This window comes from Typopeltis vanoorti, chromosome 12, assembly GCF_054136105.1.
Source record: "Typopeltis vanoorti isolate ZY-2024b chromosome 12, IOZ_Tvanoo_1.0, whole genome shotgun sequence".
Taxonomy (NCBI): domain Eukaryota; kingdom Metazoa; phylum Arthropoda; class Arachnida; order Uropygi; family Thelyphonidae; genus Typopeltis; species Typopeltis vanoorti.
The window spans coordinates 82,050,431-82,064,975 of record NC_143560.1 but is presented as its reverse complement, the minus strand read 5'-3'; the positions used below and the strand labels follow the sequence as shown (position 1 = coordinate 82,064,975).

The following is a 14,545-nucleotide window of genomic DNA, read 5'->3' as shown; positions in this document are numbered from 1 at the left end:
AAGTTATCATCTTGCGAAAGAAAGAGTCGGGATCATTCTAAAAACAGACTTCGGGGAACTTGAGCAGAAGGGAAAGATGTTCAGGCGACACGACTCCTTGAGCACTCGTGGATGTTAAAAGAACGACGAAAACTGCGGTAGGCAATAAAAGGTCTCTTTATCTTCCTCACTGCTCTTGCTTTATTCTTTATTGAATATCAGAATTAGGAAACGTTAAGAGTTGCCCTTCCCACCAAAGTAAAGAATTTTTGTTCTCTTTTCTAAAATATTTAAAAAAAAAAAAAGTGATTTCGATAATAAAACCCACATGTTCCGGAAAAGCGGCAACGCCATCTATCGACCGAGAGATGAACTACAATATATTTTACTATCTGGATAAGCGGAAAAAAAGTAAAATAAAAATTGGTTATTGATAAAGAGCAAGAGTTGAAAAGCACCCGCGAGTAGCGAAGGAGTAAAATCCTCTATACTATGTCAAGTTTTTTTTTTTTTTAAATGTAATGCCTTGATTGATTTGGTTTTATGTAAATACTGCCAAGTATTTATCTTTTAATGCTCAATTTCTTTGGACTTTTTGTACAGCACTAAAGTACTTTGAATTTTTCGAAATTCACTTCTTCTTAAACTACTTTCGTGCACATTTAAAATGCAACTTGAATCTGAGAGTTTTATACATAATACTTATGCGAGCAAAACGAACCCTCAAGTATATTTACAAAAGCAAGTACGTTACAAAAGGAACTTCTCTCATGTCGTGGAATAACCTCAATAAAACACACTGTCCACTCAAAAATATCAAAGCAACTCGCCATAAATATAAAGAAATACTTCAACCTGTGGATAGAAAACCGCAAAACGTTTGCAAACTATCAGCAAAAATCTAAAACGGAATTTACAAAGTATTCTGTCGTAAATATTTTCGATTAAGAAGTTAAAAACCCAAGTCGTCTTTGTTAGAAAGACCCTTGCTATCTCAAACTTGTTTCTTTCCAGAACACACACACACAGAGAGAGAGAGTGAGAGATTATCTGTGAATTACAAAAAAAAGAAGGAAATCCAGAAACAGATCATTAATCAAACGTCTCAACACATTAATCAACAGAAAGATAAACACAAAAAGATAACACAGAGGACGCAGCCTTCAGACAGCGCTCATAAACAATAACAATATAAAAAACAGACGAAGGTGACATCATTGTTATTACGAACAATGTTATCTAGGATAAAAAGAACTCCACGAAGTTGTCACAGTTATTAATAAAAACAGTTTTGAAACCATGTTAATATCAAGGAAGGAACGACCGATCTAAAGATTTCTGCCATGCTCATCAACTGGATAAGCCTTGCAAATTTCACAACAACAGAATTCTGTGTTTGGATCGCTTCGGATAACTCATTCTTCCCAGTGAAATAAAGATATACTCGTTAGCTAAGATGAGTGATTTTTATACATGTGGACGTCAGTCATCTACTGGACACAGCACTAGGGCTTCACTTTTTTGATAGCACAGCTATGGTCAGAATTTGTCCACGAAAGATATTTTATGAATAAATTTAGTGTTCGCTGATTTTCTCCCAAAGGTGCGCTGTGATTTCATGTCGAAGAGTTCGTGAAGAAAAATATCCGCTGTTTTTGTCCTTTATAGCTCAATTTTTATCCCAATTTCAAAACTTCATTTATTCCCATTATGAAAGGAAACGAATAGTAATTCTGAGCCCTTTATTTTCTTCCCTTAAATGTTGATTTTCCTCCACTTCAACTTCTTATAGTGAAACCATTTTTTGTTTCGAAGATTTAAATCTTCACGACTCCAATATGCCTCAATTTCGCAAAAGTTAGAAGATGCTGATCTATTAATCATCACCAACTATATCACATAAATTAGAATATCACATAATAATCACTTTTCCAACCCCTTTGGATCTTTTCTTCCAACTGGATGATTGACTTTGATCTTCGTATAATTCCGATCACAACGTAGTTTTGACTTCTACATTAACCATGGAGGTTTGCATAATTGGCCGTCATAATTGGTCACCGTATGTCAATCCAATTTCCGTTTGTTATTTGAAACAAAAATATGAAGTCACGATGACACAAAAGATGAGCTATTTTCGCAATAGCTCATCTCTTGGGTCATCTTCCCTTCTTAATGATACATTTTTTAGAGTCCAAAGACTCAGGGTATACCTCCATGCCAAATTGTATAATGCAATATTCCTCCTCCTCTTCCTTCAATATTTAGCTCCATTTGGATCCATTTTCGTGTGGCGTTTCTGACTGGATAGTCGCGTAAATAATATCTTGAATTTATGGGCATAGTCACTAGACATCTTGTATACGTTTCGTGAAGCGATTCTTAATTCAGTGGAAAAATTACTCTAGTTGGGGCAAGGCACACTCAAAATCTCCGTGGGGAGATAGTTAGTGTCATGGCCTTAATTAGAAATATTTTTGTTCGAATCTTAGCTGGTGTCACCCACATGGTGCATGGGTTTTATACTGCAATACAGACAAATAAATTTATATACATAAACCATGGGATACAAACGTAACTTCATGGGAATTATTTCCAGCAAAAGTTCCAAATAGACAATTTAAACTAACCCAACTATGTGAGATTCCTTCCTGTTTTAGTTGGTCACCAATTCGCAATGGAGCTGCTCTTCCTTAACTCATTAACTAGAATATGCTGCCAGCATCCGATAAATTCGATGTACTATCTACCTGATAAAGATTTCTTGAACATTTCCAACTTCTTTAAAATTAGAGGTTTAGTTTTTCTTCTCTTCACTCACTATAATAATGGAAGAATTTATTACGTTACCTCTTGATTAAAAAATTGACGTAAGATTATATTAATAGCCTAATCAAGCACGAGTATCGCTTGTCATAAAGGAAATGGAAACATTACCGCAAAGAAATAGAAAAAAAAGTTGAAATGGTCGAGAGGACTGGGATCTCTCACATAACATCTGCGTGAGAGAGAGAGAAAATATTAGCCAAGACGTTTATTTGGAAAGAAATACCTCATACCGAAGTTTCTGATGAGCAGTGGGAGTGCCATGCGCCACGGGAAATGATATTCCGCAACCCAGTTCGCGTGTTATTTTAATTATTTTTAAGATAAGATGCATTTTCTGTGCTTTACCGTCGTCTTAAAATTCCACGCGTGTAATGAAGAGAGGAAATTGCTTTAATCATATCCGGTTTTGTGGTCTTGTGGTTGTTTATTACTGGGCTAGGATGGTGGCAGTGGCGGTAGTAAATGAATATGCGATAGAGGTCGATAGGACTGTGCGCATTTTCCGTAGCCCATTGGAAGAGTTTTCTAAAGCTACCAGATAAGAAAAAAAAAAACCTGATTAGCCAAGTAATTTTATGTCTGAATTAGATCTCCGGTTGACAGCTGCCTTCTAACATAATGTTCTTCATAATGTCCACCAGATGGCGTTTTTATTCGACTTTAAATTGCTTCGTAGCTCCAGGTTAATATCTAACTGGAGCTTTTTCTCCATTTCATGCTTTAACTACGCCTCATCCATCACTTTCTTCTTACGTGTGTGCCCGTCGGGTATCTTGTTCGATTCTCAACCCCCCCTCCCCCTCCCCCCCCGAGTGATTTTTTTTTATTGACTTTCGGATCAAATAGCATCCCGGAACGCAAGCGCATCGGAAGAGATGCGTACTTTGATGACGAGCCTAATTTTCGTTCCTTCAAAAATTCTGACACATCCAACAAGGTTGGTGAAAGTGCACGAGCTTTAATGAAACAGTTGACGCTCATCAGATATCTCTAAAGGTTATTCAACGAGGGGTTGTGACGTTGGCAAGGAAAGCTTCTCCATGGAGGATTACGGCAAATGCCAAAGGCTAAATTACCTGGTCGTGTTTAAGTCTTCGAAAGGGTCCTGGAGAATAATAAAGAGCTTGTATCGATCTCAAACACACTTACGTAGGGGGGATATAAAGAGAGGGGATTTTTGACCTAAAAGATGAACAGTATGAAGACCATGGTCAGTTATTTGGTTCAACTAAATTTAGTTGTCTCAGCAGCTTCTCTCAATCGAAATTTCAATGTCTTAATGATACTTGTCTGTGGACCTCTTTCTTTTTTGTAGATGTGGTGGCCACTTGGGATTGTTGCTTTGTGTTCCCAAGTACCAGACTCTCTAGAGATAATAGAATCTAGTTGCTTCGCATGCGTATCCATGGAGACTGCATGCACAAGCACGTTTCATCTGCTACTAAATTGAGATTGTTGAAATGCTCTCCAGGGATGATATTCCGGATCATAGAAACAAAGATTTTTATAACTGTGTTCCACTTACATTGTTCTTTAGTTCCGTTATTCTCTCTCTCTCTCATTTCCTTTTCAGATTATTGCGGCATCATTTTTTCTTTATTTCCTTTTCTTCATTGTCTCTCCTTTTACATTTTTAAGCGGTATAAATACATTCTTTAGATATTTCATACTAACTTATGTAAATGTCTAAACAAACGCCAGAAAACAAAATAAAGAAAATTAAAATATTTAATCTAGAAAGCAGAACTTGAAACATTCTTGAGTTATGTATCGTGAGATGTAGGACCTAACTTTAAGACGGGTTACGTTTTCATAATTTGGACTCAAAGTCAGCCGTTTAAACTATAATCATATTGACCATTAATTTATCTCTGTGACTATTATCATCATCTTCGTATTAAAAGCATCAGTATTAAAAGAATAATGTTCACATTAATTTAATAATGTTCACAAAACCTAAAATAGGGCATACTTTTTATCGAGTGTACTATTTTAGGTTTTGTGAACATTTATCTCCTCCTGGTGGGTATCGACTCAACTACAAACGATGCAATACCTGGAAAATGTCGAAACTTACCGAACAAGGCTTAGTAATCTATTGCGTTTCTTTCTTTCTCTCTCTCTCTCTCTCTCTTCCTGTCGGTCCATATCTAAAATTTAATAAAAGCGGTGTCCGTGGGGATGCTTAGAATCGATACTCATGCTTATAATCACATGCGGAAAACCAAATCGATATGTTATTGTATATTTATCTGATACCTCTGTCAGACTCCATTGCATTGATGGCAATCCCAAGGGTATGGCAGAACTGGAATTCATTCTCGCGCTTCGAGCACCACAAAGGAAAAGTAGAAATTTAATTTCGAGCCAAGAGAGGTAAGGACGGTGTTTGGAATGGTAGGGGAAATGTTTTTTTTTTATTCTTCCCCGTGCTGCTAGCTGTAGTTGAAAAATCGTCGAAGACCGCGTTTTAAACTATATTTATATCGTGTGTGCGAATTAAATGGCAGTGATGGAACGTTTTAACCTCCTCTCACATCTATTCGTAGCATTCTCGTTACCCTACACAATTCCTGATCCGTAATGTGCAGAACGATCCACTGCAACCAAGATCTAGACGTATTTCTTCGAATGAACTTTTCTATTTTAGTTTCCACTGTTTGTCGGTAGAGGGCGCCTCGCGAAAAAAAAATCGGGTCATCGCAGGAAGATATGTTTGTCTTCTTTTTTGTGCATGGTTTACGAGTATCAATTAGGAGTTCTCTCTACTAATGCGACCCATCAGAAATATCGGTAGCCTGGTAAGTGAAGGGGTCATACACACGATTTATCTTCTCTTGTCGTTTCTTCTTCCCCCCCTCCTCTTGGCAAGCGTAGTGACTGTAGTTTGAGCTACTTTAATGCTTGGGAATGCGCACCTGGGAAATGTCTGAAAAGAAACGTAACGAGGTTTTATAGCCCAAGATTCAGGGAAAGAATTAAAATGGAATATCTTTCCATAAAACTTGTGCTTGCATAATTAATCTTCCAACAAATGCAGGAGAAAAAGAAAGTGGGGAAAAAAAAAGTAACAATTTCAACCCCAATTTCCATTTGCGTTTGGACAACTTTGTACTGGAAACACAGCCATCCCTTAATAGGAACAGTTAAATATTTTAAATGTCTTACGTAGGGATAAATGAATTTGGGAAATAAATTAACGTAACAACCAAGAATTGAAAGAAGGGGAGTTGTTGATTCAGCCTTTTTTAGCGACAGAAACAAGACTTAGAATTTCTAAGATAATAATGGCCATTCGGGAAACACATGACACCGGATTGATACCAAAGACGTGAGCCTCATCTGGATAAACGCGAAACTCTAGTAAATAAAAAGTGGCTCGGAAAAATGCTGTTTTCAATGATCATCTGAAAACGTAGTCACATGATCGTTGGAAAGAGCAATATATGCGTTTAGTTTAGATGTTAATGAAGTATGATAATACATACATTGTAATCAGTACGCTAGTAAGTAATATAGGACAAGTTTATAACGAATTATAATTGTTTGTCTAAGGCTCTGCACATGATGCAAAGCCTTATATGCGGAGTATTTGAACCAAGGGTTATTTCTTTTCTTTTATCTTATTTTATAAACTTAATAAGTTCTCTACTTTTTTTTTATTTTCAGGGAAACAGTGACACCTTTTATCCGTAAACTTGATCTTTAATTTTGAACATTTTGTCTTTGTTTCGCACACATCGTTAGCACAGAAGTGAAAAGCGAACGGAACACTTGGCACGACGCGTTTTTGACAACATTTCTCCAAGACCTTCTCATCGGTACAGATATGTCGATGACGCTTTTGCAAGTTGAAATGGTTCTTCTGGTTTATAAAATTTCTTATCCAAAATAAATGCAGTTCATCTGAGAATTGAGTTCGCTTTAGAAAAAGAAAAAAAAACAACAACCAGTTAATCATTTTGGGGGTGCTAATTATTCGTCAGATGGCAGCCTAAATTTCTCCGTATTTTGAAAGAAGACTAAAGCTGTATATTCATGCAGAATCACATCATCATCCTACTCGATAAATTGGTCTTGTTAAGTCCTTAATATATCGCAGACAATCCTTACGTTTTGCAGAAAGAATTGAAGCATATTAAGTCATGATGAACATAAGCGTTTCATCAAATAGTACCATAAGACTCGGCAATCTGGGCTTGCTGAACATGCATCTCTACGAAGCACAAAGTCTTCTGGAATAAGACTAATATTATACATCATATTATATTTCTGAGTGGAGAAGTACTTTTTTCAGTCCGCTAAATCTTTCGTAATTTGTTTAATAGTGTATATTTTATAATTAGGAAAGCGATTAGGGGTTTTGTCACCTTACTGTAGCTATTAATGGTGGCGCTGTTTAGAATCTTTCTGTTATTTGTGTACTTTGCCTCATCCATTTCTGCACCGAAGATGCCTGTGCTAAAATGAAGCGAAAATTTTACAATTAACGGTCATGTTTTTCTTCACAAGGTTTTCGTCTTTTATTTTAATGTGTTTCCAACTTATGATTTTAAAATTTTAAAGCAGATGAATACATTTCAAATCCGCGTATTTCATGAAAGACAACGCTGCTGTTTTGCGCTTCAAATTCTGACTAGTATCATTGCATATTCCGAGGTCGGTCATGAGACGCTAAAACTGAAGTCGGTGTGACAATAAAATCTCCTGACTTGCTTTATTAAGTGAAATCCACCTACGAAAGGCCATAAACCCATTGTATATTAATATTCGTAGTGTGGGTGGACTAAGAAAGAATCTTTGTAGTTCAGTCGGTATAAGACGGTCTTTTCAAAGAACTGGAAAAACTGGGTTCGAATTCAGTCTAGGATGCGAACTTTTATCAGGGATTTTCAAGCGATGGTGAGTTAGCCAGTCTCATACGAAGGTGATAGGATTTTAACTCCAGGAAACTCGGGTTTTTCATCCGTAACCAGAAAAACTGGCCAGTAAAAGAAACGCAATTTACAAACAAAAGAATAGGCATATGGCTAATCAGCGTATCCTCGAGTTATGATGACGCAATCCAAGGAGACTTGAAAGGTCCTGTGCTGTTTAGAGCTATTGATATTGGTGATGGTTGGACTGGCAGTTGATATACCAAAAATCCTGTTTTAGAGCCAGCCATAGAACTTTTGCAAGTCCACGTCAAGCTTCTAATTTTAAGTAGGATGATTGTGGTATCAAACCGGAAAACATTCATCTACCATCTGAATACATTCGCTCACATCCATGTCAACAGTGGGATTTCTGTCTACTGGTTTGAAGGTAGATCTATTTACTCGGCCAACTAGGCCAGCAAAACTCTATCCAAGATTGAATAACTCTAAAATCGGCTGAAAACAAAAACGTTTATATTGAGGGAGTGGCTACATTCACGTCTGTAAATCTTTCCACCACAGAATCCAGGATCAAAATGCTTGTAGAGACATTGAAATTTAAGTCGTCTTCTTAACGTGAAGAACAGACAGACAGTCGTTTTAATCACAAGCTAAACGCTGTCGTGTGTCATAATAGGAAATATATTGTTATTAAAATATTCATCTTTGTTAACGAAAGTGTTGAGTCATAAATACTGAACTATAATATTTTTTTTACTAGATTTCGTAAAACGAAGTGCTGTGCTAAGATATTCAATGGTACGCTGTTCTTAACCGTATAAAAGACGTTGAAGTAAATATTTATCGTATGGATTGCATCAGAATTTTTCCATATGTCAATCGATACAAGGAATCATGGCTTCGCTGACAACGTCAAAATAATAGAAACAAAAAGTACTTATGGTTTCATCTTTGACTCGATTGTCCTTTTAGGTGCATTTCACAAAACCAGTCTGCACTTAAGATTAGATCCATATTTTTGCCCCCCCCCCGACGTATAATTCTCCGCTTAGTTCTCTTTTTTCATTTCTATTTATACATCAAGTGCTGAAGAACGAATTCTTGATCTAAATATTCTTTTAATATCTCGTTCTTCTAAAATACCATTAAATTGTAATAGCGAATGTCCATTAAAGCCTCTTAAAATTACAAACCTGTCTACACATCTTATTTTAAATCCTCTTCAAAGTTCTGACATCCTCAATTATTTAAAAGTCTATTTAATTTTCCAGTCATTTCCATTTATCTAGGAAAAAATTTAGCAATAAAAATTACTAACCGTGGGAAATAAGATTTATTTTATAATAGACCATTACCAGAGAGCTAATAATGGTCTGTTATCGGAGTTATGACATTATAAAGATAGTTGTGCTACTTATTGTGACATCATTAGTTAATATTTTTCTCTTCAGAATAACCCTGCATGATAATATAAGAGTTTGTGTTGCATTTTAAATTATAAGATGGAATGTACATTTGGCATTGCTAAGCAAATAGGGTTGATCACAAATGGAATCATTTTCTGTATTATTATTTTCTTAACTAAGTCAATTTTTAATATTAATAAGTAAAAATATATAGTAATGTATAGTAAAAAATTTTAATTCTGATTTATTAGAAAATATTTTTTATTATAAATGGAAACAACGGTTTGGTTTCAATGCAAACAGCAAAAAAATCTCAATATTCTTAAATCACAGAATTCGTTTAAAAAAAACCTGAATCCAAACTTTTCATTATAATCGAATGTGAAATTAAAATCCATAAACATTCATCACAACTAATACTAATAAACAATTTGAAAAAGTTAAATTTCAGATTAAAGTTTTGCTAAAATATTTTTTGTAACGAGAGCTGAGTTTTCTGCTGAATAAAAAATGATCAAGGATATTCTAAATGAAATAAAATAGATATTAGTAATTTCACATAAGGTAAATAACGAAAGAACAAATTTAGATCTAAACTTCAAATTTTGATTACTAAGAAATCAAGTCATGTTTTGATAACTCTTAATTTAAATTAAATATAAATTTATATCTCAAAATCAAAGAAAGAAGAATTAACAGATTTTGCACACGATAATTTTCTGACAAATTTGGTCATCTCTATGATTTATCATATAATTATTCTTGTATGGGAAATTCTATGGAGTCTGAAGACATCACACGAGATCCACACAATACCTATCGTACCGCTTCTTGAAGGCATTGACCAATAAATCGTTCCCAACAGACTCTGGTAACCTATTTTATTTATTCACCACTCTCCAAGTAGAAAATTAGTCTTCAGCCTTTTACTAACGGTGCTGTTACTCAATGTCCAGGGACGAACTCTTGTTTTGTCCTCTCTAGCCAAGTCATCATCACGAACCATGGGCTCACTGCCCTTTGATGTCTGATGCCTGTTTCACTATCTTCTTCCACCTTTCTTTGTCCAGTGCACCCATTTCACACCAGTCTTTTATATCGTCTATCCACTCTCTGTATGCTCTACCTCTTCTGTTTAAATCATCCAAAATACCAAACATAAATGTCTTTATCTTCCGGTCCTCATTCATTCTACAGATGTGTCCAAATAAGCTTCCGTTTTATAATCTTCTGCATTAGATTCTGCTTTGGTTGTATCTTCTGATAGAGATCTAGCCAAGTGCTAAAAATTAATTCCCTTTGCATCAATTTATAAAACATTTTTAGTAACTTAAATGTTTCTACCGTATTCCCTCTTTCGCAACACACAAATTCCTCAATCTTCTGTACACTCCCATCTTAATCACCCACCCACCCACCTCTGGATTCTATCTATGACTTCTTCATCCCCAAGAAACCCAGGTGACCAGATGGGAGCATAGTAATCCATATGTAGACATATCAAGTGCTTATAAAGAAGAAAAAGAACGTCCTTATTTCTGCTTCTTAGTGCGTTCTTACATACCAAGTAATCCAATTGAGCTACTTTTGCGATATTCTCCTGAACTTCACCTCTATCTATCCACTAACACCTTCAGTTTCCAAAATTCATCAATATTAAACTGGTAATTGTTATATTTTGCTCCTACAATGTCTAATTCATCCTTCAAGTTCTTTGTTATCACTTTGATTAACTATTAATTTTGCATCATCAGAAAAATACTGAACATCTCTTTCCTCATCATTTCCAAATCAGTTATTCACTGGTCAAAGCGCGAGCCATACGGCACATTGTTATTCATCTTCTTTCTCCTAGAGTCTGCTCCTCCATATCGAACGTTTTGGTTTCTATCCGTCAGCCACCACCCTTGTATTCATATCCTTCTCACTTGTTCCAATTTGCATGACAGTTCCATTATTATTGCCATTCCATTTATCCAACTCACCCTTTACTCTCCTATAAAAATGAGGTACATTACTAAGGGAAGACCTGCCGTTCACAAAGAAATGCATCTCCCGTAGAGTATCACAATCCATTCTTACTTAAATTCTGCCCTTGATCAACTTTTCCAATACCTTCACTACCATTCCCGTGATTCTTGCTTAGTTTATCATTTGAGCCTAGAATTAAACAGCCAGAGGCTCTTTGGCTCTGTTTGCATTGAGATTCTGCAATATCCGAAGTACTTCTAATTCATCAACTTCTATTCCCACATCAGTTACTATCACATCTGTCAGCAGTATTTTCACTCGGATGATAGATCCTTTCAAAGTAGTCACTAAGTAACTGTTTTTTTTTATGCCATCATCACTCGCTGAAGTTATCCTTTCATAGCCATTCTTCCTTTACTTTACTTTAAATGGAAATCCCAAATAACTCTTTCTAGCGAAAGAGTTATTTGGGATTTCCATTTACCCGCTCACCTAATTACCTCTCATAATTTGATTTTTCCCTTCAGAGGGCTGGTGTTACCTTTCTTTCCTGTGGATTGTTTTGCTCGTTAGTGCTAATCACCTTTCTTCTTACATACCCTCCATTTTTTGCAGTTTCTGATTAACGATATAACTTATCCATCTAACTCCTCCTTAGTTTATCTTCCTGCCCGATATATAGTTTGACATTGCTTCCTTCAGATATCCCTTAACCATCTCCCATACACTGCTAAGATTCTTCCCTTGCAGATTCTTATGCTATGAGACTGCTTCAGGTCTCCTATTCCTGTCATAATCATCCACTCTGTTCTTCCATATGTACCCATTTTGAACTGAAAATCCCACATCTGGCAATCTCCCAAGTCAAGACCACGTGATCACTCTCCCCAGTTGGAGCTAATCTGGCTACTTTGGCAATGGTTCATCCATTATTGTAAAAGTAAAATTTTGATTAAAATTTTTATATGGTGTTGAATATCCACTGAATCTGCTTGCAATGATCACCAGTATGGAATACTTGAGTCCATCTTTTAAACGATTAATAATAAGATTACGCTAAGTATATTCATATCTTTGATGCAAAAACCCCATAATAATTTAATAGACATTTTTGCTTTTTTACTTAAAGTTTATTTCCACAATATCCTTCGGGATTATAAAGAAATTATTCTTTATATCTAAACTACGTTTCTTTTTATATACGCAAGTTGCACATCTTTTTCATTTACCATTTTCATTTGTTTATCTCCCATTGCTAGTTGTTTTTCTTAAATTAATAAATTCTATTAAGTTATACGCACTTTAGATGTATTTAGTTTACCTCGCAGCCAGCCAATTAGATTTCCGTCTTTGTTTTCATTTATTAACTGAATTAATGTATTTTCTTCCATGTTGTGTTAAGACTCTTATTATATCTCATTTTCATTCTTAAATATAATAATAAGAAATCATAAAGACATTTGATTACTTTTCTATACAGTCACATGCATCTGTACTTAAAGAATCATCCGTTTATCTGATCATTTTCTGTTTTTCAGTTTGAAAAGTATGAAGTGGCGATATTTTATTCTAATATTGGTGTTCAATAATAGGATATGCGATATATAAATAAGAGAGAAATAATCGATTTACCTTGATTAAAAAAATAGGCCTACATTTTTTATTTAGATTTATTTTTCAGTCATACAATCATCAAAGATATCCAAATTATTTTTTTATTGAATTCAATTGTCAATAGCCATCATTTCCTTTTAAAATTGAAGACAATAACGATTCCTTTATAATTTTTAATAAAAAATAATTTGAGTTCCTCTATTTCTCTTTTCGTTTTATGCGATATCTAAGATATCTTCATCATCAGAACGGAGTGTATTTTTAGGAGGTTTTCATATTTTAGTTTTTTGATATTTTTAACAGAAATGTAAGGTCAGAGTCACTGATAAATTTAACTTTCCAAACTTGCTGGTCTGACAGTTAAGAAAGTGAACGTATAAGTAAAAGAGAGGTATGGTGAGGATTCTTGAATTCGTCTGATTCTGTACGCTGTCCTTCATTTTAATCGGTTATTTATAAAAAGACTTAGCTATAACTAATTTTTATCCTTGATATAGCTGACTTCATTCCTAACACATTGGTAATATTGAAGCTTTGTCGTGACTTGCTAAGTAGAATAGGGATTCGAGAAAGGAGAATGAAAAAGAACAATCAGTTAAGAAAACGAGGAAGATATTTCAATCACCGAAATATTGAAAGAAAAGATTAGGAATATGAAATAACAAGAAGACATTTAACTGATTATTATTAAGAGAGACCTCCAGAGAGTCAGGAATTCATCGGGGGAGGCCACATACTATACGCTCCAGCTATCATACTCATTCTTGAATTCATTCACTGCTCGCACTCGCAACATCCAATGGCAATCCATTCCAATCACGCACCATCCTTCGAGAGAAAAATCTAGCTCTCACCCCCTTCTTGACAGCATTCTTTCTCAACTTCCGAGGATGCCCTCTTGTCCTGTCCCCACTCTCCATAAAATGAAAAAATCCCATCAACTGAAATCCTGTATGATCCCTTTCAAAAGTTTGTAAGTCTCAATCATCTCACCCCTCTTTCTCCTGTTTGCTAGTGTCTGCAGCCTACAAATTCTCAGTCTGTCTTTATAATCAGCATTCCACAATCCTGATATCATTCTTAACACTCTCTCCACTGTGTCATAATCACCACAACATGAGATCAGACCTGCGCACAATAGTCGGTGAGGCCTTATCAAATCCCTGTAAAGGGGAAAAATGACATCCTTATCTTTACGTGTCAAACTTTTCGTTTCAGTGTTGCAACTCCTGAATTAAAACTTCAAGATTCATAGCTTGATCGATTTCTTCTAGCATAGTGATATGAAATTTAATGACTTAAGGTTGATGATACAGTATATGTATACCATGGAGAAATTAATATTTCACGGAATATGCTTCCATCATTGTTAAAGCTGCGGAGTTGCTAAAAACGAAAGATTTTTTGGAAGTTGCTAATAAGGACTATGATTCTGTGGAAGGCACACATCAGGGAGCTTCGGGTAATGATCGTCAAGAAGCAAGGAAACCTATCGTGCATAGTAATATTGTGTCTGGCCAAAGAAAACGGCATTCAAAGAAGGAAACACAGATAAGTAAGAGTCAACAAGCGGAATCGTCAAAACGACCTATGATGGACTTAGATCTGAACGTTACAAAGAGTCAAATGGCCAAAACGTCTGATATAGGTGATGTAAGGCAGTCGTTTCGGAGGTTAAACGCTAGTTTCCATTCCACTAAGTAAAATTGAACTGGGTAAATATTTGAAATCAACATTTGACAACTCAAGTGACAGTTTTATAGATGACTTGGTATCATATAAAGGATAAGAAGTCAGACTTGCCAAATGAGTATGGGCATAGAAATCAACAGTCAAGCGGCCTTTACCTGGTTGCTAAGGCCAACT

At 35.4% G+C, this 14,545-nt stretch overlaps 1 protein-coding gene across 1 annotated transcript in view; it reads left to right on the top strand.

Annotated features, from left to right (window-relative positions):
• Window positions 1-14,545, top strand: part of LOC150100938 (protein turtle-like) — a 139,226-nt gene that overhangs the window by 23,743 nt on the left and 100,938 nt on the right. The window contains exon 2 of the mRNA XM_090401938.1: window positions 14,055-14,332. Within this exon, the coding sequence (XP_090258064.1) occupies window positions 14,055-14,332 (278 nt within the window). The remainder of the gene's footprint in view (window positions 1-14,054; window positions 14,333-14,545) is intronic.